General features: G+C 37.7%; 1 protein-coding gene across 1 annotated transcript; it reads left to right on the top strand.

The window, feature by feature from the left end:
- The first annotated feature begins 727 nt into the window (after positions 1–727).
- On the top strand, positions 728–25,245 carry LOC114572529 (orexin receptor type 2-like). Its single transcript, XM_028604201.1, has 16 exons — positions 728–1,067; positions 10,862–11,040; positions 13,580–13,823; positions 17,293–17,408; positions 17,509–17,729; positions 18,001–18,122; positions 18,660–18,811; positions 21,203–21,320; positions 21,618–21,749; positions 22,197–22,352; positions 22,527–22,586; positions 22,695–23,010; positions 24,374–24,633; positions 24,723–24,803; positions 25,006–25,087; positions 25,182–25,245. Exons 1-16 carry the CDS (start codon positions 857–859, stop codon positions 25,243–25,245), a joined length of 2,514 nt encoding a protein of 837 aa, XP_028460002.1. The 5' UTR covers positions 728–856.
- The last annotated feature ends 179 nt before the right edge of the window (positions 25,246–25,424 follow it).

Raw genomic sequence — 25,424 nt, 5'->3', positions numbered from 1 at the left:
GACATTAAAAAAACAATATTAATTTACCTCATTTAGTTTGTTTAATTTTTCATTTTAAACTCATATTTTCTCCATAATTTGGTATACACTTTTACTGTCATTATACGAGTTTGTTGATATCACAACATTTTGCCCCCATTTTGGGGGAATTTAGCCAATTCATTTTAATAAAGTGCACTGTTGTGTTCAGGCAGGCAGGGTTGACAGCTCTTGCAAATTGATAAAGCAAGTTTAGGAGATTGTCTCAAGTCATCCTTAGAGCATCCATTGCTCATTAAAAGGCTCCGAATAAAGTTCTGCCCTGAATATAAAACAGACAAAGCTGCTTCAGCTCGTTATCCAGTCAAGGTACTTTGCTTACATTAACATGTCCATCAAAGGCAAATGTGATTCTTAGCTAAATCTAAGGTTGAATTTAACATCAAAACTAATAATAATCTGGAGAGAACTTTTGCATAAAATACCGAAATTATAATGTGCCATAAACGCAGTTTTTACAAGGGACACATCCCCAGTGGGGGAAATTGTTTAATATTCATACCAGAAAATAACAAGTAAGCACACACAACCAGGACCGGCACGAAACAGAATTTTACCCCTATAATCTCTCTGCTCCATCAAGGCTTTCCCATCCCATTTCTTGGGAATTATATAGTGGGTTATTGACGTAGCTCATAGCTGCTCCCAACAATCCGCTGTGTTGGTGTATGGAGACGGAGGAGAAATCAGCGTCACACTGACAGGTCTGCTGTGAAGCGCACTGTTATCGCACTACAGTGGCAGTGTGCTGCTCTACAACCTGAGGTCAGTGCAGACTAACGGCAGGAATACAAGCGCCACATAAACACCTCGGAGGATGTCTGGGATCACTGGGAATTTGGATTGCGAGGATTGTTTATCCTCGGCACATGTGGCCAACAGCACGGAGTTACATCTGCACCCTGTGGATGAGGACGAACTTCTGAGATACATCTGGAGAGAGTACTTACACCCCAAGCAGTATGAATGGGTTCTCATTGTGGCTTACATTATTGTGTTCTTCGTCTCACTCATTGGAAACTCGCTGGGTAAGTTTTGATATAGGCCTATTGTCATTTTTTTGTTGTTGTCTTTTTCCATTCATGCGTAGGCTAATTAGCCCGGCAAAAGTAGGACAACTTCTTGAGAACGTGAATGAGCATATTGCTATAAGGAAAAGAAAGCTTTGCCACAGTGATTCAAAATATAAAATACTCCAGTTTGTCTTTTGATGTTCAGTGGAATCGCAGCTGCTGATGGAGAAGGATAATAGTCCGAGCGCGTCTCTCAATGCAGATCGACATGTTCAGAATTGGACCCCCACAGTGTGTTTAAAAATACAGATTGTGTACATTATATCATTGTTTTACATTGTGAGCGGGAATACTTTGCTCTCAATGCAAGAATGAGGTAAAAAAGTCTTTTGCACACACAGATTGACGTCTTAGTCTTTTGCACACACAGATTGACGTCTTAATTCACAATACTGTCATTCATCTGTTATCCATCCATAGGGCTGTTTCGTTGCCGTTCATAGTTTTCATGCGTATTTGAGAAATCCATTGACACTTGATCAATGCAGACTCAGAATATGAGGAAATTGTTGTGAGCAGGAGCAATTAGAATTTAACTTAAAGGGGACTCAAAGTGACCTTGCAGCTGCTTCTCTGACTTTTATTGCCACTGCTTCATATGGGGGCAATTTATTTGGAAGATTTTTTTTTGTACCAGTGAGGGAGTCCACTGGTAGTGCCCAGCAAAAGCTCCAATGTCACAAGCTGCTCAGTTTGATCCATCTCAATCTCAACTCCTAATGGTGTTTTGTGCGAATGCCTGCTGTTCATCTCACTGTAGGATTCGTCCTCCCTCTTTGTTTATCTGAAGCTATTATTTCTCCACTGGAACATTTAAAAAAAATCAAAAACACATTTTGGTCATAATTGCTGTCCCTGCAAACCAAACCGGACCAATTTTTAAGTTTTATTTGAGTACATGACACGTTGATTAAACAATGCTCATTCCTTCTAACCAAAATGTAATTGCTTGTGCATAATTTAGTCCCATTATTCAGAGTTAAGCAAACTTTGGATGACACACCCAGTCCAAATAAAACTAGGAAAAAAATTATATTTTATAAAGAACACCAGTCCATTCATGAGTAGTGCCGTAACAAGACATGCAGACAATGTTGGGGTTGCAGTAATCAGACACTAATATTGATCACAAAACTAATCATTCAACATTTCATATTGACTTTGTAAGGTCAGCAGGTGACACATTCTTCATTTGGCCCTTAAAGCACACATTGCACCAGGCTTGTACTGTATTTTATAAAATTGAAAGATGTGAACACCACAAATGAGCAGCAAACACACCAGTTTGTCTTCTTTCGCCCACATAAAAAGACAACCTAAATATGCCTAACTTCATATATTATACATGCAGAGATTCTCCGGCAATCTAACTCCTATTTTTATTTTACAGTGAAATTTGCAATGGTTTGTCCAACAACTGCAGGGGATATTGGGCGAGTCCTGGCATGCTTCATCAGCCGGGCCATAAGTGTCAGAGCCACAGCTGACAGGTTCTCATTACAGTTGTCTCCATTAAATGAGAAAGCACAATAAAAACATTTGTAAATAGCACACTCAAGCCCCGTTTATACGAAGGGAAGACGCAGATATTTTCCTGCGGTTTGGCCTCTCATTTACACGAAAACCCTGTTTTTATCACAGAAAAACGATTATTTCTAAAAACTCCGTCCAAAGTGGAGATCTTGGAAAACTTTGTTTGCACGTTTGCATGTAAACAGAGACAAACGGAGGTTTAGGCAGCCGAAAGAGAGAAGGAGGACGTGATTGGTTGCTGTTGTTGCTATTGTCGGGATTCTGATTGGCTAACGTGGGCTTGAGCTTCTCGTTACACTGCCACCTACAGGTCTGGCATGCTCTTGACTGCATTGACGGCATATATACACGGGTACATATAAACGAACACTTTTCTGAAAACGGGAGGTTGAAACGTCCGTTTATGAAAATAGCCGTCCACGTGTAAACGTAGCATCAAGGTCTATAAAAACATCTTAGCTTCCATTTCTTTGTAAATTTGTGCCCCAGACTTTGTTTTCTATTGATTTTTGATTTAAAGGCCCAGTGTGTAACGTTTTTAGTTATTCATTATCAAAATCTGTATTGCCCTTCACAAACTTGTCCTTTTTCATGAATATTGACCACCACCATCAATTTCAAGTATTCCTATTAGCTTGGAATTTTACATTTGCGTTTGCATGAACTGGGGTAGACGCTCCATAATGATGCGCCATCTTGAAATACGTTAGCCGGTAAGGGACATACAGGCTATACTGCTCCGCCTTTCACGTTTTCAACTCACAGCTGCTGCTAATGGGTAATTCTTACACAAAGTAGCTTTAAGACTCAAAATTACTTTATTTGTAGGCAAATTTGTCTTGCACATAAAGGCTGCCACACAAAAAGTACATACCATTATAAAGTGGTAACAGACGTAAAGTGCATAGCACAGACATACATTAAAATATGTGCAACAAGCCCCTCATATCACACTCTCCTTATATCCTGAGTCTAAGAGATTCTCCTGTAATTATTTGGAACCCTATAATGTCTACCTGATGGGAGTAGTTTGTATTCTGTTTAACTATAGATTTTCTCAAAGAGCATTTGGAGGGAGGGATGCTCCCTCACCCCCATAAGTTTGCAGCAGCATTATCACTGAAATGAAATCACACTATTACTATGACTTACATTCATCAGGTAGACACAAACATGACTCCAAATGAATACTAATGTCACTTGGTGTCTGTTGGATGTTTAAATAGACAATTGCTAACATGTTTACCATATCAACGTTGTAACTTGATAATATGTCAATGTTGTATCTACTGCTTGTTTGTGCTGGCCCCAAGTGGCAAAACATTTTTAATTCAGGTCAATTTATTATCAAACTAATTACCTATATGTTAAGATTCTAGTAGGTGGGCACCAAAGGTGGCCAATCACATGCCAGTTGGAGGCTTTTGCCAATAACCCACAGTGTCTTGAATGTGTCAGGGCTGCAAAAGCTACTGGTATCTGCACCTCTGGTGAGCCCCTAACAAAGAGACAAACAAAAGTGAATTATTTATTTTTCAGTTCATGGTATACCACTAAAACTGCTTTTTGTTACAGGCTCTATAGACGGACACCTCGTTCAGCCAGCAGCACAGCATCAGATGCATGCCTTTGGGTTTAGTACTGCATTCATTTAATTATGACCACAATAACAGGAGATCAAAGAGGGGTTATATCTTTGTTGTAGGTGCACATAACTGTTGCTGTGGGCCACAGCAGATCTACAAAAGTCTTAAGTGGATTAAAAGCCAATTATTTACTAAATAGTGATCAGTTCATTAGATACAGACCAGATCATTCTTTGTGTGTGTGTGCCAACATCTTAGATCTGGCTCGCTTAGTGAGGATTTGAATGAAACAGCATTTTAAAATAATAACTGATTCCCAAATGAACCACTTTTGCATGCTAATGTGTGCTAGTAAACATGACTGATGTATAATAATATTATTTTGTAAATATATTATTTTGTTATTTTGAAAGGCAAATCTCCGTATAGAAAGACATTTGAGTATTTATGATTGAAGCAAAACCTGGTGTGTAAAACATAACTAAAGAAAGTCATTCCTATATCCTATAACGACACAAGCAAGCTATCAGCTTGTTATCTAGCTTCACTAAACCTAACATGATTTGGAATAACCAGTCACACAAGGCAGATTATCATGTTCACATGAACAAGAAAGAGTTTGTAACAAACAGCCAATTACATCCAACATGGAAATATCAAGAGTGGAGTGAGCAGAACATATAATATGAGAAAAAAATCTGGATTCCTGAGTTGAAATGAGCTTAATATATAATACGAAACGTTTTTTACCAAAAAAGCAGAATAGTGAAATAATCAATCAAATGAATAAAATATAATACAACAAATTGATATTAAAAAAAATAGGAAATAAGGCCCAGATAATAACATTTTCAAAAATGTAAAGTAACCTACCCTAAATGGGTATAGTAAAGAAATTAACTCCTAACAGCTGTGTACTCATGAAGAAAACTAAAAGTATTATTAAAACTATGATACATAATAAATATAAGCAATAATATACTGGTGTTACTGGAATTCAGTGTTATTCAGTAACACTGAAAAATGTGAAAATATTACAAAAACAGATATAAAAGTACATGGAAGCAATATGTAGTTGTTTAACCCAAGTTCCTCAGTTAAATGTGCTGAACAATTGATTGATTGATTGATTGATTGATCAAGACGATAAAACAGTAATCCAAAGGATAACATGCTAAAGTAAAATACTTATTTCCAGCATGGTCCTTGGTGTTACACAGAGTACAACAAGCAACCTGTTCATGTTTCAGGGATTTAATTTGACCATCAAAAACACTGCATAACGGAGCTGTAATGGCAGCAGCACTGTGGTGTGCAGAATCTATCATTTTTAATTGATAATTATCCACATTTTGATTGATAATTATCCACAAATTGACCTAAATTAACATATTTAACTGTTAGCCTGGTTGTCCAAAACAGAGTGATTTTTATTCCAAATAAAATTGTCTCTTCTTAGAAAAACGAGATGAGAAAAGGTGAGATACATTGTGGACAAATGTTTTGGTTAATACTGGTGAAACATTTGTCAGAAACTTTGATTAATGACTTATGTCAGGAATTGGTATTGGCCGTTTTTTTTACTACTTTTTCAGAGTTTGTTTACACATTGATATGCAGTAAGATATATTGTCAGTCAATTATTGCTCAATGATGGTCCTGGACAATTGTACCAATTGTACCGATCGCTGTACCAGGTGCTGCAAATTATTTTAATAGAATAATATTTAGATTTAGATAGAAATATTTATTAGGCTTTTCAAATTAAAAAAACAACAAAGTCAGACCAGAATGTGCTTATAGTTTTTGGGTGTGCACTCTTTGCACTCTGCTTGTCCTTGACCTGAAATCAAATGGCTTTAAAATTGAAATATTCCTCCTATAATGGTTTGACCTGATTTGAAACAGGATGCTGTGTCAGGACCTAACTAACCTAATTGAGAAAGGATTGATTAAAGGGGCCAACAATAGGCAGGACAAAGACAAAGACTAATCATTGAGGATCCTCGAATCATCCATTATGGCAGAGGTAGAGGACTAAAAAGAAGAGGTGTTTTGACAGGTGTTTTGACAGGTGTTTTGACAGGTATTGACGGGCCTCAGCTCTGTTTTGTTTGAGTGTTTGGCAGCAGAAAGAGCAGTGGTTGGTGATGGTGAAACAAAACACTCAGATATCGACACACTTCACTGCTGATTTTGCGGTAGTTAGCTTGGCAGACCTGCAAGTTGATTATAGGCGAAAACAAAACAAACCAAAAAACCTTTTGTGCACACAGAGTTCAGGATAAAACACTTTGGACTTTACAGGAAGAAAAAACTGTATTTTTCTTGTGTATGCTGTATAAGATGTCTTGCCCTTATGTTGCTTCTACAAAGGTTATTAATGAGATGTGGAAATAGGAAGACGTTCTTGTGCAATCGACTGCAGAAACAACTTTAGAAAGAGTTCACTCACAAGTTATTACAGACAGGCCTATTAGAAAAGCAGGCTTAATTGACTCTAAATTGTGGTCATTGACATAATAAAACATAATATTATATATATATATATATATATATATATATATATATATATATATATATATATATATATATATATATACAGTATATATATACAGTACAGGCCAAAAGTTTGGACACACCTTCTCATTCAATGTGTTTCTTTATTTTCATGACTATTTACATTGTAGATTCTATTTTGTATAGGCTTCGCTCTCTAAGGCTACGCTATTGGGTTTATCCCTTCGCGCATCCCTTCAGTCGTGAAGATTTTCTTTCCCGCCCTTGCGTACAGTACGGGCTTCAACTACGTCCGCAGATACTGTATATGTACAGAGCGGACCCATTGTTCATCTCCCACTTTTTCTTCAAGCTAGCAGTATGAAGACAAACTCGACTTCCAGCGGTGTTTGCCTCTGCTCCAACATCCCGCCGCCGGACCTCCATCCCCGCTGCGAGACCTGCCTCGGTGCCGCTCACGCGGGCCCGGCTCTCGCCCCCGACACCTCCTGCCAGTTCTGCGCCTGCCTGCCATCTAAAGAGCTTAACCGGCGGGCGGAAGCTTTTCTGGTTTGTCAGGCTAGCGGGGAAGGGGATGGCAGCTGGGCAGACAGACGGCAATCCGTCAACACCCTTGATCCGCACGACTTCCAGCAATGTTTGCCTCTGCCCCACAGTCTGCCGGACCGGCTACATACCCGTACTGTATGCAAGGGCGGGAAAGAAAATCTTCACGACTGCGCATGCGCAAAGGGATAAACCCAATAGCGTAGCCTTAGAGGGCTACGCCTATACTCATAGAATCTGGAGTTACAATAACGTAACTATCGTTCTCACTGAAGGCATCAAAACTATGAATGAAGACATATGGAATTATGTACTTAACAAAAAAGTGTGAAATAACTGAAAACATGTCTTATATTTTAGATTCCTCAAAGTAGCCACCCTTTGCTTTTTTTTTATAGCGCTGCAAACCCTTGGTGTTCTCTCAATGAACTTCATGAGGTAGTCACCTGAAATGGTTTTCACTTCACAGGTGTGCTTTGTCAGGGTTAATTAGTGGACTTTTTTCCCTTATTAATAAAAAAGCTGAAAGGGTGGCTACTTTGAAGAATCTAAAATATAAGAGTTAATTAATGCAAGCTAAGGCACTATTGGGACTATTATGTACTGTATTTTGTGAAAAATATTGGAATAAAAAGTAGGAAAAAGTAACTTTCATAAATACACATGTGAATATCTGCAAGAAAAACAAAAAATAGTAGTGAAATCAGCTGGCTGAGTTCATTGGTGGAATAAACACATGGCAGGACTTTTACTTTCTGGACCTGGAATTGACACCTCTGGTGAGGAATGAAGAGCCTTAAAAGTGATCAGTAAAATCTTTGAAAATCTAAAACATACTGGGAGCCAGTGTAAAGAGGCTAAAACGGGAGTGGCATGAATCACGTCTCTTGGTTCTGGTTAAAAGCCTGGCAGCTGACTTTTATACAATCTGGAGTCAATTCATAGATTTTTAGTTCAAGCAAGTAAAGAGGTTGTCGCAATAATTCAGGCGTGATGAGATCAAGGCATATCAAATGGTCTCTGTGTCTTTAAAGTTGCGATGGATCATATTTTTGAAATGTTTCTAAGATGATAAAAACATGATTACACAAGTTTTGTGGTTAAACTTTAAAGCAGGGACACAGACAGTAAATTATGGCTATGTAAACCAAACATTTTTAGGTAGGAACTTTCAAGTTGTAGCACTGTCTCATTCATATTTTTTGTTTTTCTTGCAGATATTCACATGTGTATTTATGAAAGTTACTTTTTCCTACTTTTTATTCCAATATTTTTCACAAAATACAGTACATAATAGTCCCAATAGTGCCTTAGCTTGCATTAATGTGGATCCAACCATCCTCCAGGGATTAATGATAATGTGTTCTTTCATGTGCGGTTTTAAAGATGAGATGTGGTCTAGGTGTGTCTGTGTTTTGGTGATAGCGCCTGTAGCAGCTTGGTTCCTGTAGCAGCATGGGGAGCTGTAACCGAGACACGGTGGATGAAAAGGAGCTTACTCATGTCTTTCTCCCAGCAGAAAAAAAAACATCCAACTTCAGTAGCTTACCGTAACTGTTGATGCACAAAAGAAGAGCATGCAGCCAGAATGTTTATTTATACTGAAGGAGATGTTATGAATATTACTCTTTTGGTTTTAGTAACTTTACATCTTTATTGTTATTGTAGCAGCTTCTGATATCCCCAGCTGATCAGATATGCTTAAAAAAATAATTTCATTTGAATGCATCCTATCTTTGACATTGTGTTTAGTTACAGTCACAGCGTATTATTATTTTTCTTGTATAATCTGCTGCAGTATCATGTCTGCATTTTAAAGTGATTATATCACATGTGGGGCTTAAAAAATAAATAGTGAACATAAGAAAACACTTCAAACACGTAAATCTGACACCAGTCAATCAACACCAATTAATCTAAAGTGCACAGAAAAATACAGAGAAGCTGACTAAAGAGTCCACTGACAGTCAGGTAGCAGATTCATATTAGACAATGGATATTATCTGATGCATAAATCATGCAGCATACATGTACAGGAGTGGTAGAAAACTGAATTATAGGTAGAAGGCTTATTTACCCAAAGAAGGCCTCTTCTATCTGTCTATTAACAGTACACATTGGTCTCTGAGTCAACTTTTTATAGCAAAACCACTTAAAATAATTCAAATAAAAATACTTTTTAGAAGCATGCATACTTTTTGGTGTAGAGAAACTTTTCCCACCCACCATCCAAATTCTCTCTGTCATTTTACACATTCGTATTGCAGACAGGTTACACCATGTATGAATGAATATGAATTACTCAAGAATCAAGACAGCTGTGCCCCAGTTGCATGCTATGTTTATACATTATGTACTCATGTTCACAATATAGTTTTTGCAGTTAAAAGAAAGTGATGTAGGCTACTTTGCTGTCTTAAGAAATTACAGAACACACTGCCAAACAAAGGAAGGCAAAATGCTTTTACAAACAGTTACTTTTTTCTCTCTCGCTTACAACCTGTCTGACTGTCGTACTTTGTTGTAGTTCTGTAGTCTCTTTTTAGAGCATGGAGGGTCGGAAACAATTATTAATTATTGATGCTTCATATATTCCAAAAGCAATACATGATTAACTGCTACGCTGGACATTTAGATTTTTTTTTTTTTACCAAATAGACAGTATGACAGGACAGACTAACTATAGACTACAAACAACAAATGTGTGATGGGCAGACAAGCACGTACCAAATATGTTATTTTTTAATAAATGATACACAGTACATAAACATTTTACATTTTATGTGCTGCAAAGGTCAAACCATAAAGCAGTAGATACAGATTATACTGCATGTAATGTTAAAAAATGTGGAGAAATTGTTTAATTGCTTGAATAATGTTACATGAATGGTAATGTTCCTTAATCTTCTTTTTAAATTCACTGTATATAACTTTTAAATGTACTAACAAGCTGTGCTTCACCAGGCAAAGCAACAGTGAGAAATTAGGCAGCTAATATTCAAGGCACTGTCTCTTTAAAAGACACAATAATGCAAAAAGGTTTAACTTTATGTTTTGCTATTTCATTATGGAGTTTATTTTAAAAATCAAAGGAACTGTTGTTTATTTGTAATGATTACATTTGTTGCATATTATATATTGCATCAAGACAATGGTCTGATGATACTGTATATAGAAAATGATGTGACTTTAAAACCAATATGTTTATCTGCCAATTCTGGACACTGGATTAGATGTAGTTACCATGAGACATGTAAAGCAGCTGAACAATGTTGATAATTCACCTTGCCAAATGAGAGAACACTGTACTATGACAGTCTCAGCATGCAATGTCACACTAACACATTCACATTTAAATGTCATGCAAATTTCTGATTGATTCATATTTTGCCAACAGGAACAAAGACATAAACAACAATAACAAACAATAACCTTGATTTTTAATTAAAATTCTGTCATTGACAACATTCCGTCAAGACAGTTGGTGATCAACATTAAATACCTGCACTCATGTGATAAATATGAGCCTTTATTGGGTGGTCTTTGATTGTGCATCATTTTCAGTTTGCTTTGCAGTGTTGAAAAACCGTCACATGCGCACCGTGACCAACTACTTTATAGTAAATCTCTCCTTTGCCGATGTCTTGGTTACCATCATCTGCCTGCCTGCGAGTCTCGTGGTAGACATCACCGAGACGTGGTTCTTTGGAAAGACTCTTTGCAAAATTGTGCCTTATCTGCAGGTAAGAGATCAACTTTTTCAAACAGGATATTTGAAATCTTGACCTGATCTGAACCATAAAGACATGTTTATGAATATGAGAGTGTATAAATAAAGCACTATTGGATATCAGTAATGTAGACATGTGCATGGCTGAATGAATGTTTCAAAGCAACAAAGCAAACAAATGGCTACCAGAGAGAGAGAGAGAGAGAGAGAGAGAGAGAGAGAGAGAGAGACATGCTGGCCATTTTTGAATGCTCTGCTTAATTCTTTATGAAAGGTGAGGAAAAAGACCTCTTTCTATTATTCTTACAATTTTCTGTCTGTATTTATGAGGATACCTTTTTCACATCTCATGGGGCCTTTGATGTTATTCCATGGTGATTCAATGCCTTGGGCAAGTCTTTTGCTTTTTAAATTCCATTGCAGCATCAGCCTCCACTGTGTCAACACATCGGCCAAAAAGAACCATCCATTTCATAGTACACTGCAGGCCACATTGATGTACTGTATACAGTACTGTATACAGTACATCAGTATTGAGAGAGTGGACCAAAAATGGAAAAATTTTACACGATCCTGCATATATCCCGCTGTATTCAATACACACACCGGTATCAAAGTGATTACCTCAACCAAAGTACGGTGTGATGAACATCATATGCTGGATGGATGCAACTTTAAACCACAGGGGTTACAGACACTGAATTTATTCCAGACATGGGACAAATTGGTCTGCTGGGCTGGCTGATGGCTTACCAAGTCACACCTCACACCTTACACCTCATGGTACTGAATTAGCGACCTATCTGAAGCCCTTCGTGGTCACATTTACTGTGCTTGCTGCTGTGTGCTTTGCTACTGCTGCTACAGTATTTGGAAAGGGCCATCTCATACTGCTTTTATAAATCAATGATGATCTTTTTGTCCCCGATGTATTCCCAATTGGGAATTACTTCAGTTCCCCCTACGTTTCATATGACATTTTGCTAGGTTTTCTGTGCTGCAGTGGTATATTGCCTCAGGGGGATCATCTCAAAGAATGAAACTGTTCTGCTATCTCCATCTGCAGTAAAGAATGTTGTACACCCAATGACATAATTGATTCCTGAAAGAAATTATAAAAGCGGTTGAGGAAACTGTGTCATGAATGAATGTTGACTTGTTGAAACTGCAGCAACACAGTTTAAATCTTCAGTTTGTATTTACAGTTAATCAAATATTGTAGTAAACAATATGAATTGGCTCAAGGCAGCACAAGAAAAACATATTGGAAGACTTGAATGAAAGCTTAAAGCTGCTTAGGCTTAGTTTGTATTGAAGGTCTGCAATACACTGGATGGGTTCACTGCACGGTTCAACAAAAGCCATACACAAAGCATTATGCAGAAGAGGGCCTATATTTTAAACTATAACAGAATTAAACTCATCTATGATCTCTGTCACAATTCTAAGCTAACCTGGGCTCGTATTAACAAAGAAACACAGCTACTAAAGGCTAACCTAGCGCCTAACATTAATGTTATTGTCTTCTCTCCCTGTGTGATACATTTAACGTGAGAGCGAGTCCTAAACTGGCCTGGATGAGTGCATGCTTTCCTACCTAAGAGGGGTTCAGATCAACCAACAAGCCCCCTCATGTGACGTGTCCGTCTGGCCCTGTCCACTTCTCTAAAGACCCTAGACTGATATCATAACATCTCTATCTATGGGTAACTTAATACCAAACTATTGTTCATGCTGGAAGAACATGATCCACTCCCTGTGGTTTCTATTTTTACAAGGCAAGGATTTCTTTTCTCACTTTTAGACCTTTTAAATAAAGGAAATTAGTCAGCAAAGGTGATTTAGTTCACTGCTGGCATACTTAAGCTAAACATTTCAAATTGAGGGAGCGGAGCATTTATTTCCCACAGGACATGAACCCACCAGAACCCACAGCTTTATCTCCCACAATAATTTTATGCCGCTGCTGTGAACCAGTAGGACTCACTGGAGACAACCATCTGCAATACGCTTAAATGGAATGAGAGCGTCTTCAAAATAGGAAGTTTTTCATGCATTATAGTCTAATTCCACAGGTCCATAATTGAAATCTTGCTTCATCTGCTACAACTATGCCTTCCCCAAAGTCTCCTTAAGAGCGAGGCAGGTGTGTAATTCAGATTCAGGAAGAAGACAAAGAACATTGTCTGTGACCCCCCAACCCTGCAGACTCGCTCTGGGACTTTACAGTGCCGGTGGATCACGGAAAAAGAAAAACAGCTGACAGTTCTATTAGAGGGCTGTTGGCTAAATACTTGCTTATTGCCAAGTACGAAGATTAAGAGCAAATCCCCATAACTACAACTTTTGAAATAATGTTTTAATTAATGTTTACTTGTCCATAACCAAACTTTGCAATCAAATTCAGGTGAATGTCTCCTACTGTATGTCACAGTTGCAAGCCATCAAATAAGAAGCCAAAGGTCTATTTTCTGATTTCTGACTTTGAAGTCCTGAAATAGTAAAATAAATAGTTTTTTCTCCATCTAACTGGTCTTTCTTCTTTCTTCCAGACCATCTCTGTTTCTGTGTCAGTCCTGACACTGAGTTGTATTGCCCAAGACCGTTGGTATGCTATCTGCCACCCGCTGATGTTTAAGAGCACAGCGAAGCGGGCTCGCAAGAGTATTGTTGTCATCTGGGTTGTGTCGTGCATCATCATGATCCCTCAAGCTATTGTGATGGAGTGCAGCAGCCTGCTGCCTGAACTAACAAACATGACCAGCCTGTTCACAGTGTGTGATGAACATTGGGGAGGTTAGTTTTCGCAAATCCCTCTTTAACACATGAAAACGTGCCAAATGTCTGCCAGATGCACAGGTTATACTGAGACCTAAATAAAAGACTAAAAGGACAACTTTCAGTCACAATTTCTCTTGTTATTATATATATTTATATATAGATATATATATATATATTTGGTGTTCTACAATCAGGTTTCGTGTCTGATGCCATTTAGCTGCCATTTGATACTTTATTATCAAATGGCAACATTCTGAGAGCAGAGCACCGTTCACAGGGTTTACAAGGACTAATAAAGTAGGATGACTTTGCTAAGATAAGTCTCTTAAAGCCCCCGAAGGAGGAGAATCTTGCAAAGAGTAACAGCATTTCAATCATTTCACCTTCATTAGGTTACAATAATTTGAGCAAGCTATTGATTTGAAAGCTATTAAACACTGATTGCTTACTTTATTGACAGGAACAGGTTAATGGAAGAAGTACTTTGGAACTACATTAATTGGAACTGTACCCTTTAGAAATACCTCAAAGCAGCAATTTAGTGTATTTAGAAAATAACCGACACTTGTAACAGAAGATTCGGCAGAGCAGGCCTGTCACGCTTTGGATTTCTTCACAGGCTGAAATGGTGTGAATGGGGCTGTCATACAGTAAGAGCAATACTTAGTGCCAAAAGAGTGTGAAGAGCAGTATTTTTACCACCTCTCCAAAACCTAAAACACAAGACCAATTGTGTAAGGAATGGATTAAACAGTTTGTGTATCTGTTCTAATATAAGTTGCAAATTTTAGCATACCCAGTTATCTTGTACCTGAGTAACATTAGTAGCATTATTGGCTGTTTATATTAACTCAAACATCCAAAGTTTCCTTGATTAATATCTCAATAGGCTTATTTCTGAGGGCGAACACTTTAGTGTTCTTTTTTGTGTTTTTAAGCAGACAGATATAAACTTCAAGAATGGAGCTTTTAGAGGAAACAAAAAAAGAATGCCGGGTGTCAAATTCACTCTGTCAAGTCAAAGTAAATCAAATAAAAAATATGTAAAATTTATACTGGTAACACCAGTCAATAGCTATCACTATTTGTTATGAGTAAGTGTTCTTACTAAGAGTTGGGTGGATGGATTATTGGAATCTCCTCCTTTGTTTGTTGTTGTGAGTGTTACATCTAAAACAATTTGTGTATAATAGCACTGACAATTTTGCTGCTCACAGTTTTTATTATGTGGCGTCTCAGATAAACCAACTGTCAGACTTGCTGGCATCTTTACCTTTTTAGTTAAACACAGCTTCACAGCTCTGTCATGCACTTCTAAAGACTGTCAAATACTGCCTCTGAAATAAAAAGACACATGAGATATAAATCATTAACTACCACCTACAACATTGATGAATGCGGAAAAAGCCTTCAGGTGTTTCGTTATAACCCCAGAGGATTTAGTGTCTTTTGTCTGTTGACACCTTAATATCTTGTTAACTGAAAACATTCTTAGTCTGAACCATGGTTACACATGGTTGGATGCATTATTGGCAGCTACACAATTAGCTCTGCAGAATAATGCATCAATCTCTTCAGTTTCTCATTCTCAAATGAGGTTATCATTAGCAGATGTAAACCATTTTGGCTTGACAGTGTGAATTTCAAACATTTAACTATGACTTATCTAAAATGCATTACCTGGTAGCTACAATCATTTCTATCAAATAATGCATTGACCCTTAAAACACTTAAAATCAAACTGTGATATGAATGAAATGGTGTTAATAGCACAGCCTATACTTTATTTGATTGGCTTTGACAATGTGAATTTGACATTAATTTTTCCGCATTTAAAAGCCTTCTTTCTGTCATGTCATGTCCTGTCGGAAATGCTTCAAGGACATTTCAGAGCAATCATATTAAGGAATTGCTACTTCTATTGAGTCTAATAATTGATTTCTGGTTCTCCAGGCTCGAATATTTTCTTAAAAAACGTGAATCCTTTTAGGCTGATTTTACTGTCCTTTAGAGGGTAAAGCTAGAGTGAAGATACTGGTATCAAATGAAACTAAATGACCTAAGGAATCAGTGGGTACCAACCTTGTCCTCTCTAAAATTAGGTCAGGTTAGGAAATTCATGGCCATTGTCAAAGGGGCCCCTTGACCTCTCACCTCAAGATATCGGAATAAAAATTGGCTTCTATGGGTGCCCACGGGTCTCCCCTTTACAGACATGCCCACTTGATGTTAATCCCATGCAGTTTGGGACAAAAACGCTCCAGTTTTCCCCATGCAGTATTAATGTGTGATTTTCACATGGTGTATTTGTTTATCTCTGTATACTGGGGTCACTAAACAGTCTTGGAAATACGCTTGGTATGACTGGACAGTAGAGACTCTTGTGGATTTAATGAGCCCATTTGTATTCATGTGTGATGATGTTATTGCCCATATATAGCCATTTCATTGTAGTGAGGCATTTGTGGAAACCTGAACTCTGCTGTATAAAATGACCTATTATGACCTCTAGAATGATAGGATGTATGGCTTTTTAAGTGTACTGCAATTAGACAAGCCCATATTATTGTGGGATTCATCATCATTATCATATTCTTTATTCAGGACACACATAAAAAAATGGTCCATAGCACAATACAAAACATAGCAAAAGACAAACAAATACAAGATAAAACACATACAATAAGAAATGACTACAACAGTCAGAATTCCACAATACACAAAAAAGGTGTTCAGATTTTAGCATATAGAGTAAAACGCCAGTGGTTCCACAATCTCGAAGTGAACCTAACCACACTCAATGCAGGGTTCACTAGTGTTGCAATGATGCTGTTAAATGACTCAGTTAGACTACACATACATCTGTACATGAGATTCCTGAGTACAGCAGGACAGGTGGATTGATTCAAATATAGTAGATTTGTCAACTAAAGATTCATTCTGTAAACTCTACTCCAGCATAATATCACAAAAATCGGTTTCAAGATTAGCAATGCTGTTTACACCAAATTCCTACTCTACCTAATGTATGTTATGCAACTTAAAAATAGTAACATCCATTTTTGCTTCTCTTTAGGTAGCAGAAATGAATCATCCTCAACATTTGTTGTGATCTGGTTTCAGAATGATGAAGACAGCTGTAGAAAAAATTAGACATAAAATAGGATGTAGGCTCTACAGGATGATTTTTTTCTTGGCAATTATCATGTTTTTTATATTGTCTTTCTGCAGACAAAATCCACAGTCGGCTAGAAATGAGGCCTGGTCTTGATTACCTTTATGTGAAGTCAAAGCCCCATTGTTTGGAAAATGACTGCTTAATTTGAGTGATAAATCTGCCATGTTGTACATGAGCTGTGCTAGAGAACGGAAGGATTGACATAGCAACAGTAACTGAGGGGGCAAGTCTTAGCTAACGGTCACTATCCAGACAGATTTCAATCAAATTATGATGATGTTTTATTTTTTTTTATTCTTTCAACAGCTGAGATCTACCCAAAGGTGTACCACACCTGTTTTTTCATTGTCACATATTTTGCACCTTTATGTCTCATGGTCCTGGCGTATATCCAGATATGTCACAAACTGTGGTGTCAACAGGTTTGTATTCCAGCGCTTTTTTTTTTTTTTTAAAGTGATACATCAGCTCTTACAAAGCCAAGTTTAGGATGCCTGATGTATGCACATGTTTTATTAACAGCTTCCTGGGAGCACATCAGTAAGGCAGAGGAAGTGGTGGTCCATCCAGTGCTCAGCTCCGACTCCAGGGCTGGGAGAGCCCGTGAGGGTCAGGACCAGCACGGTTTGTGCTGAGATCAAACAAGTGCGAGCCCGACGCAAGGCAGCTCGCATGCTGATGGTGGTGCTCTTTGTTTTCGCCTTGTGCTACCTACCAATCAGCGTGCTCAATGTCATGAAAAGGTAAAAAATATATTTCTATATATATCTATCTGTGCTGCTTCAAAGATGAAAAGCCATTCAAATACAGATGCTGTGATAAACCAAGGCTCACAGTTTGCATTTCTTTTTCTACATTTGAAGCTCACCTTAGTAGTTTCATGTTTAATAATGACTGATAGAGTATAAGTACTGAATTGTTGCTTGTTATCCTGATTTAAAATACTGTGACAGTATAGCATTAAAATCATCCAAAATGAATCTTTAACTGATACATGGCATACTTTACCTGCAGAGTCTTTGGGACGTTCAAGAAAACAGATGACAGAGAGACAGTGTATGCATGGTTCACTTTCTCACATTGGCTCATATATGCTAACAGTGCAGCAAATCCCATCATCTACAATTTCCTTAGCGGTAAGTCTGTAACCTGCCTCATCACTTTAGATCAGTTGTGTGGGTTTATTACTGCCATCCAGTGGACAGTTTTGCCACAACAATACAGCTCACTGGTTCAAATTCCTCATCTGATAATATGTTGTGCATATACAAATATTAATCTAAGATGAAGTTGTATTTATCACAAAAAATCTTACATTAATCAACTGTTTTAGGTATTGTATTACCCTTATAATGACTGGGGTAATAAATGCATCTCAGCTGTTAGTTCATTAGCAGGGTTCAAAATTAACTTTTTCATCCACCAGCCAAACAATTAGTGAATGTTAAATTTTTACTAGCCACTCAATAGAGTGATATTGTTTTTTTGGCTGGTGAGTAAAGCAAATCTACCAGCTAATTGCATATTTTACCAGTATTTGGCTAGTAGATGGTGCTAATTTTGAACCCTGTTCATTACCCTTATGAAACTAAAAAATGCTGTTTTTGGCATATAAAAGGTTCAAACTGAATGGTTTCTGGGTGGATTTTCTGTTTTTTTTTGTTTGTCACCAGGGAAGTTCCGTGGGGAGTTCAAAGCAGCCTTTTCTTGCCAAGGTCAGAATCTAGCCCAGAGAACGAGGCCCAGAGCACGCACAGACAGCCGGAAGTCCCTGTCAACTCAAGTCAACAACATGGACAATGTGTCACGCATATCAGATCAGATCGTGTCAGTCTTATAATCCAGGTGGGGAGTTTTTCTGGCACACTCATCATTAAGGTAGGCATTAAAATGTTTAAACTTGGTTATAAAAACAAAGGAAGATAATGTTTCAAAATTATTGTTTCATGTTTGGTTTCACAATTACACAAATTAGGAGCTTTGGAGAACTGACCACTGATTTCTGAAGACCTTCTCACTTCCAGAACACAGTGGGACATGGCAATCACTTGTAATTCACTGAAACTTTCTAAGGACACTTTTTGAATGTTTAGTATTTAATACCTCATACCTTATGTATTTTGTTTATATGGGTTAAGTTATATTGATTTAATTGCACATGGATATTTGTATTGTATTGTGAGTATTTTGACTGCATGACTTTCAGAAGCCAAAATATGTATTACAGAGTATTTATTTATATGTATTTATTGGTTTACTGGTTATACAACAGAAGAGAAGGTGTTATAGAGAATAAGTCTTATAATTCATCAGATGTGTAGTCTGTCTCCCTCATGAACAGATGTCCATCTTCAGTCAGTCAGTCTTCAGTGTACATGGGCTTGAATGTATGATTCTGTGCACTATGGAAATCATGTCAGGTCAAACATCAAAGTCATTTATCAGACTTCTGAATATTCAACATGATACCTGCATGAATGTCTTGGAATGCGTCCTGGTGGACCAAAATAAAATGGTCCATTCAAAATGTCCCTTTTGAAATGCACTGAAATGCTTCTGTCAGTCACCTTTACTGACAGCTTTGGAGCCCAGGACCGCACACCCATATACACAGGCCTAGTCCTCACCCCAGCGGCCGCAGGTTCAGTTCTGACCTGCGGCCCTTTGCTGCATGTCATTCCCCCTTTATCTCCCCTTACATTTCTAACCTGTCCTATCAAATAAAAGGCCTGAAAATGGCAGAAAAGAAAAATTGAATACCAGGGCCGTCATGTATGTATGCTTGGGCAGTGTGTGGTAGAGCAAGTGAGAGAGTGACATAATTAGCATCGGAGCGAGTAGCAACTCTAGAGTCATAGTGAGAGAAACAAAGTGTGTCCCCTGTGCTTTCTGACCATGGTCGGAAAGCTCTAGCAGGAAAAGTTAACCCTAGTCTTGATTTCATGTTGTTTACAGAGGAGAACCCGGAAATGAGTAGGTCTGCGTCGCCGCAACGTCAGGCCACAGCATAGGGTCCGGTGTAGGGTCCGTATCACCTACGTACATCCCCACGGTGTTGATTTAACACAGAAGCATAAATTGGCCTTAAGACTCAGTAGTTGTTGTTGCTGAAAACAAGTGAGACTGGTCAAACTGCTACAAATGCTTCATTTGGGGCATTTGCTGAAGACAGCATATTAGTAACTGTTGGTAGTTTTAATTCCATATTAATTGTTTGTTGATTGTTTTTATTCTTGGCTTGAATGTGAGATCTTTGCACATCAAAGATATCACTGTGGCAAACAGCACAACAATGCACTCGCATTTACTCCTCTTCCTCAGTCCATCCTGGTCCACACTGGAACAGTTTACAAAATCCTCCTCTCCTGTCCAAATGTCCACATCATTCCTGTCTCCTGTCCAAATGTCCAAAATTTTTGCATAATGTAATTGAAATGTACATTTTGGTAGTGGATTTCAGTAAGTAGTAACATTTCACCCCTACTGTATGTCAATGCTTTGTGATGATTTTGCATTTCTGTAAATGGAACTTCCTTGTGTCTCTTTCTTTTCTAAAAGTTACTCTATACATTAGTTTGCTGTTTTTGTATCTTTATAAATGATTACATCTGTGAAGGGGTTTATATTTGTTGATGAAAGCTAAATGAATTCAGTGTATTCATGGCATGATATGACATGGATTTTGGTTTTACAGTCAAATGCAGTTGAATAAGTAATTCCAAATCCCTAACAGAATGGTGTGCAAACACATTTAATGAGTTTCTTTTCTGACTTGGTGTTTATACCTCTAAAGTGTCTGGTACTAGTGTTATTTAAAATTGTGATAGTCCTTGTCCACACATTGCCTGAGCTTGTTTTTTATAGTTCCCTGACTTGATGTTTCTAGTGAGCTTTTAACATGCATTTATTAGTTGTTTATTCCTCACAGTATCTGTATTCCTGCACATCTTTTAACAATAAAGTATATATTGAACTAAATTGTTTATCTTCTGCTGTCTCTTATCCTTTAGTTTAATCTCACACAAAAACACTCATAACAAAAAATAGACAGTAAGAAGGGGGTGACCAGATGCTAGAGAAGATGAAAAGAGAATCATGAAAGATTTGTTTTGTTCTGTTTTGTTCTTGAATTGCGTGTGTCATTTCATTACATGGTGCAAGGTGCAGCTTCCAGTAAATGTGTTACATCCTGTTGACTGTGGGTGGTGTTTCCCAGCTACCAGCAAGTACCAACGAGAGGCACAGATCAGATGCAGGACGGCTTCAGTTGTCCACTAACAGCTTTCCAACAGCTATCATGCAACTGATGCATCTGGCAGTTGCAGTCATTCTTGGTGAGTCAACCATCTATAAAATAACTTGTTATTGAATTCATTTTAACATTGCTGCGTGTTGAGAGGGAATCTAACTAAAACTAAGGCTTTAAAGCAGAGCTGCATGTAATGCATGTACAAGCAACCAAAGTGTGTCTTCAATCAGTGATGTTAAACTTGCATATGTATTTGTATTAAACATACCTTCTCTATATCAGCTTAAGACAAATACTAAATATATCAAAATTGTGTGTAGATGAATATAATGCAATATATTCACATTCATAAATAAATGATTGTAATGTGCTTATATTATAGGAGCTGTGATACCTCAGATATCCAGCTTCAGCATTTCATCTCCACCTTCTGACTGTTTGGCTGCTGTGGACACCTGCATGTCAAATCTATGCAAGTGGAGTGAAGAGGCATTTTACGGCAGCATCTGTGAGGGTAAAAATAACACATTTCAAATTTTCCATTTCTGCTGCAGGACGTATTGGAACATGGTGTTATCATTATGTTTTCTAATGGCATTATAAAAGTAATGATTTCATTTCCTCAGAAGGCTCAGGGCATGAGGCTACTTAATTGAATTCTTGGAGTATGGCTTAAATGTTTTAACTGAGGCAATAGCCTAGAGTAAAGTTTGTAATACTAAATAAATAAACTATAATGAATAGGCTATCACACGCCTTTTAAATATAATCTGTTTTGACATTGGAATCCTGTATGATGATAGTGAACTTTATGTTGTCTGCATATAACCATCCAACCATCACAAGAGAGCCAATCCGAGCAGCAGGCACATAGGAAACACCTGTTGCACAAACAAGACCCTGCTCGCTTATGGAAAATCCTGTTTTTTTTTACCTCCCTCTTGTGTTTGTGTAAATCAAGATGAAGGGTGCCAAATAAAAGGCTCAGAGGTCTGTAACTTGACCTTCCAGACTGTACTGGACCAATTTCCCTCTCTGCACGGGTGTGTGTGTGCCTGGGAAGAGGAGCTTTGTGACTCTATACAAGCGCTGGCCATACAATGCCACCAAAAGCCAGGTGCAGTATTCTCAGTAGTCTCATAGATAAGCATTTAGAGGTGAAATTGCATTTTTATTTACCGAAGGCGATCTGATGTACTGCAAGATTGAACACTATTGTGCTACTGATTGAACAAAAGTCAGAAGGCATTTGTTGGAGAACAGCTGATCATGTTTCCAATTCTTGTTACAGAAGCTCAGAGGAGGAGGAGCACAGTGATGGACTGGCAGTCAAGTAGTTTAATAGGCTATGGTAAATATTTCCCTCAATTAAAAGATAAAATGATTTAGGACTACTGAATTCAATCAAGATAAAAGGGATGTTTCTGTAAAACACAACCACTGCATGTCTTTTTTCCAGTACACAATGGTTCTGCATCGTGCTTGGACCAAATGGCAGTTTGTGTCAGTGATCCAGTTTGCAACAGGTACCTAGCACCTGTCCTTAGGGCATGCACGGAACAACAGTGCGACCGCGACCTCTGTCAGCAAGTGACTCAGCAGTTCTACGGCAGCATGCCGCACAATGTCGCAGAGATGCTGGTCATGTGTGAGTGTGAGGCTTTAGATCAGAGCTGTCTGGATATGAAAACTGCTCTGCATACAGGCACATGTGGACCGCAGACCAGAATCTGCCAGGATACAGTTAACCAGTGTGTTGAGGACAGTCACTGCAGGTATGTTGTTATTCTGTCAGAGCTATGTCTGGCACTGCAGAAATACTGAAAAAGAAATGACTTGATGAGGATGATCATGAAGTCATTATATGTATTATATTATGAAATAAATGATGCTGTACTTTGAGCTAAATGTTAACATCAGCATATGCACGTGAATGACGCGATTGTTATGTTCGAATTCTTTATTCTTGATGATGATGATGCTGGTTGTATTATTTTGCAACAGCATCTTTCATTGCAAATGAGGCATACATGGCGAGTGCACAGCCTGCTTATCAGTCATTCATCATTAAAGCTGGGCTTTTGGCAGTTACATGTTTACCTGCCAACAGCCATTTCTTTTTGCAAGCATTTCCACCAATCAGGACGCTGCATACTACAATAATGTTTCCATAATCACAAACTTTAACCATCACTCCTCAGTGAACTGCCTCCTAGTCTGAGATCATTTTGTAGTTAATGAGCCAGTTATCATTATGGAGTTTCCATGTTTTTTAGGAGTTTGCTCACACTAATACATGTAAAAAATATATATATATAGCATTAATTCAGTAAGAAAGTGAAAATTTCTAACAAGAATAGGCGTATTAGGTATAAATTAATTTTATTTCAAAGTCCGGCCCCCAGAGTGTCTGCTTAGAAAAATTCTGGCCCTTGAAAAAATGTAGTTGATGACCCCTGCTCTACACCATCTTAATAGTTGGTATTAGCAATAAACACATGGTACAGCTGAACCTAATGGGAATGTCATAAACCAAAGTATTGGACAGATTAAAATGTTGACCTGATGATGGCGCTAGATGAAAAGTCTAGGGTTGACCACAGTTATGAGACATGAATGTCTGTACCGAATTTCTATTACTACTAAATTCTATAAACTACTATTACTTATTACTACTAAACTTATGGTGGTGCTAGAGGAAAAGTCGGGGTCATTAGGATTTATCATTTGGGAAACACACATTTGTACTATATTTCATGTAAATCCATCCCATTAGTGGCTCAGTGTTGTCACAGCCGACATGTTTTTAAGCACATCTCCAATTTGCATCTAATTAAGATGAAATGTCCACAGGCAATTGTTGCATCACAATCTTGGTGCAGTTGGAGAGGCTCGTTCCTAAGTATTAATTGATTTGTGTTTAAACTTATATCTATTTAAATCTTGTTTTATTTCCACCACATCTATGTATATCTATAAATATGTGTGTGTGTGTGTGTGTGTGTGTGTGTGTGTGTGTGTGTGTGTGTGTGTGTATGTGTTAAATAAACTTGAACTCTTTGTTTTGCATTTTCCCTGAACACTAAAGCAAAGCACCCAGAGACTGCACCCTAAACATGTTTTTCTCTGATTTACCAGAGACCTGTTAAAAACTTTCCGAGCCAAATGCTGGAGCCCTGAAGAAGCACAATGCAGCCACAGTGACCTCCAAAATGATGAATGTATCACACAGATGGATTCAGCTCTCATCCTTGGTGCAGATCCTGAATGTAAAATTGCCTTCTTGGCCACTTTGGGCACAGCACTTCACTATCCTTGTGCATGCGAGGGAACGCGCAATAATGATCTACTGACGTGCAACATGATTCATGATGTGTTTCATAATAGATCACGCTTCAGTGAGTGGGATTTTGATTTACAAAACAGGCAATTTATAGTTACATCTGTTAATTGGAAACATTTAAATGCATTTTCATATGTATTTCAGTTAAATCTTGGAAAAGCAGCAGTGGTCCTACTAAACCTCCTGAAATTGATGAATCTGAGCAAGTTCATACATGGTCACATGGTAAATTCATATTTGAAATTCAGCACTTTAAACTGATTGTGATACTGGTAAAATAAAATCCAATAAATCTATACAAATGAATTAAAGGCCCTTTATTGTAACCAACCTTAATTTTTTTTATGACTTTTTTGGTCATGACTCTTCCTCCTCCTCTCTGTGACAGTTCTTAATAAATTGAATGTTGAATATTTTGTCTTCTCAGATTATCTACTGTATTCTTTTGCAACTGTGCCACTTGTTGGAGTTGTTACATTAATGCCTCTGGCTGTTGTCATTAAAATATGGTAAGTACATTAACATTAACATATGTCAAGTGTCTCTGATTTCTAATGATAAGACACCATGTGAATGTTTACTGTTATTTCTTTTGTCTTGTAGGATGTTGAGAAGAGACAAAACAAAATTTCACCATCCGCAGAACAGCAATTGTGTTATTCCCTGATGTTTATTCATCTGTTAAATGTTTGTCTTGAAAATGATACTTTTTCAAATTTCCAATGTTGTTCCTTTTTAAATAAAAAAGATTGTAGATGTGTTTTTTCCCACAATGTTGATAAGAATATATATCAAGAATTATCCGCATATACTTCATTATGGCAGCATCAGAGGGGTCAAAAGTAT

The sequence above is a fragment of the Perca flavescens genome, chromosome 17 (genome assembly GCF_004354835.1).
Source record: "Perca flavescens isolate YP-PL-M2 chromosome 17, PFLA_1.0, whole genome shotgun sequence".
NCBI classification, from domain to species: domain Eukaryota; kingdom Metazoa; phylum Chordata; class Actinopteri; order Perciformes; family Percidae; genus Perca; species Perca flavescens.
Note: the sequence above shows the minus strand (reverse complement) of the source record. Positions and strands in the feature narration are given on the sequence as shown.

Excerpts from the sequence above, each read along its gene's own strand:
- LOC114572529 (XM_028604201.1), top strand. The coding sequence starts at position 857 with ATGTCTGGGATCACTGGGAATTTGGATTGCGAGGATTGTTTATCCTCG. Across the intron at positions 11,041-13,579 it reads AAATTGTGCCTTATCTGCAG|ACCATCTCTGTTTCTGTGTC; the intron begins GTAAGAGATCAA and ends TCTTTCTTCCAG. Across the intron at positions 24,634-24,722 it reads TCATAATAGATCACGCTTCA|TTAAATCTTGGAAAAGCAGC; the intron begins GTGAGTGGGATT and ends TATGTATTTCAG.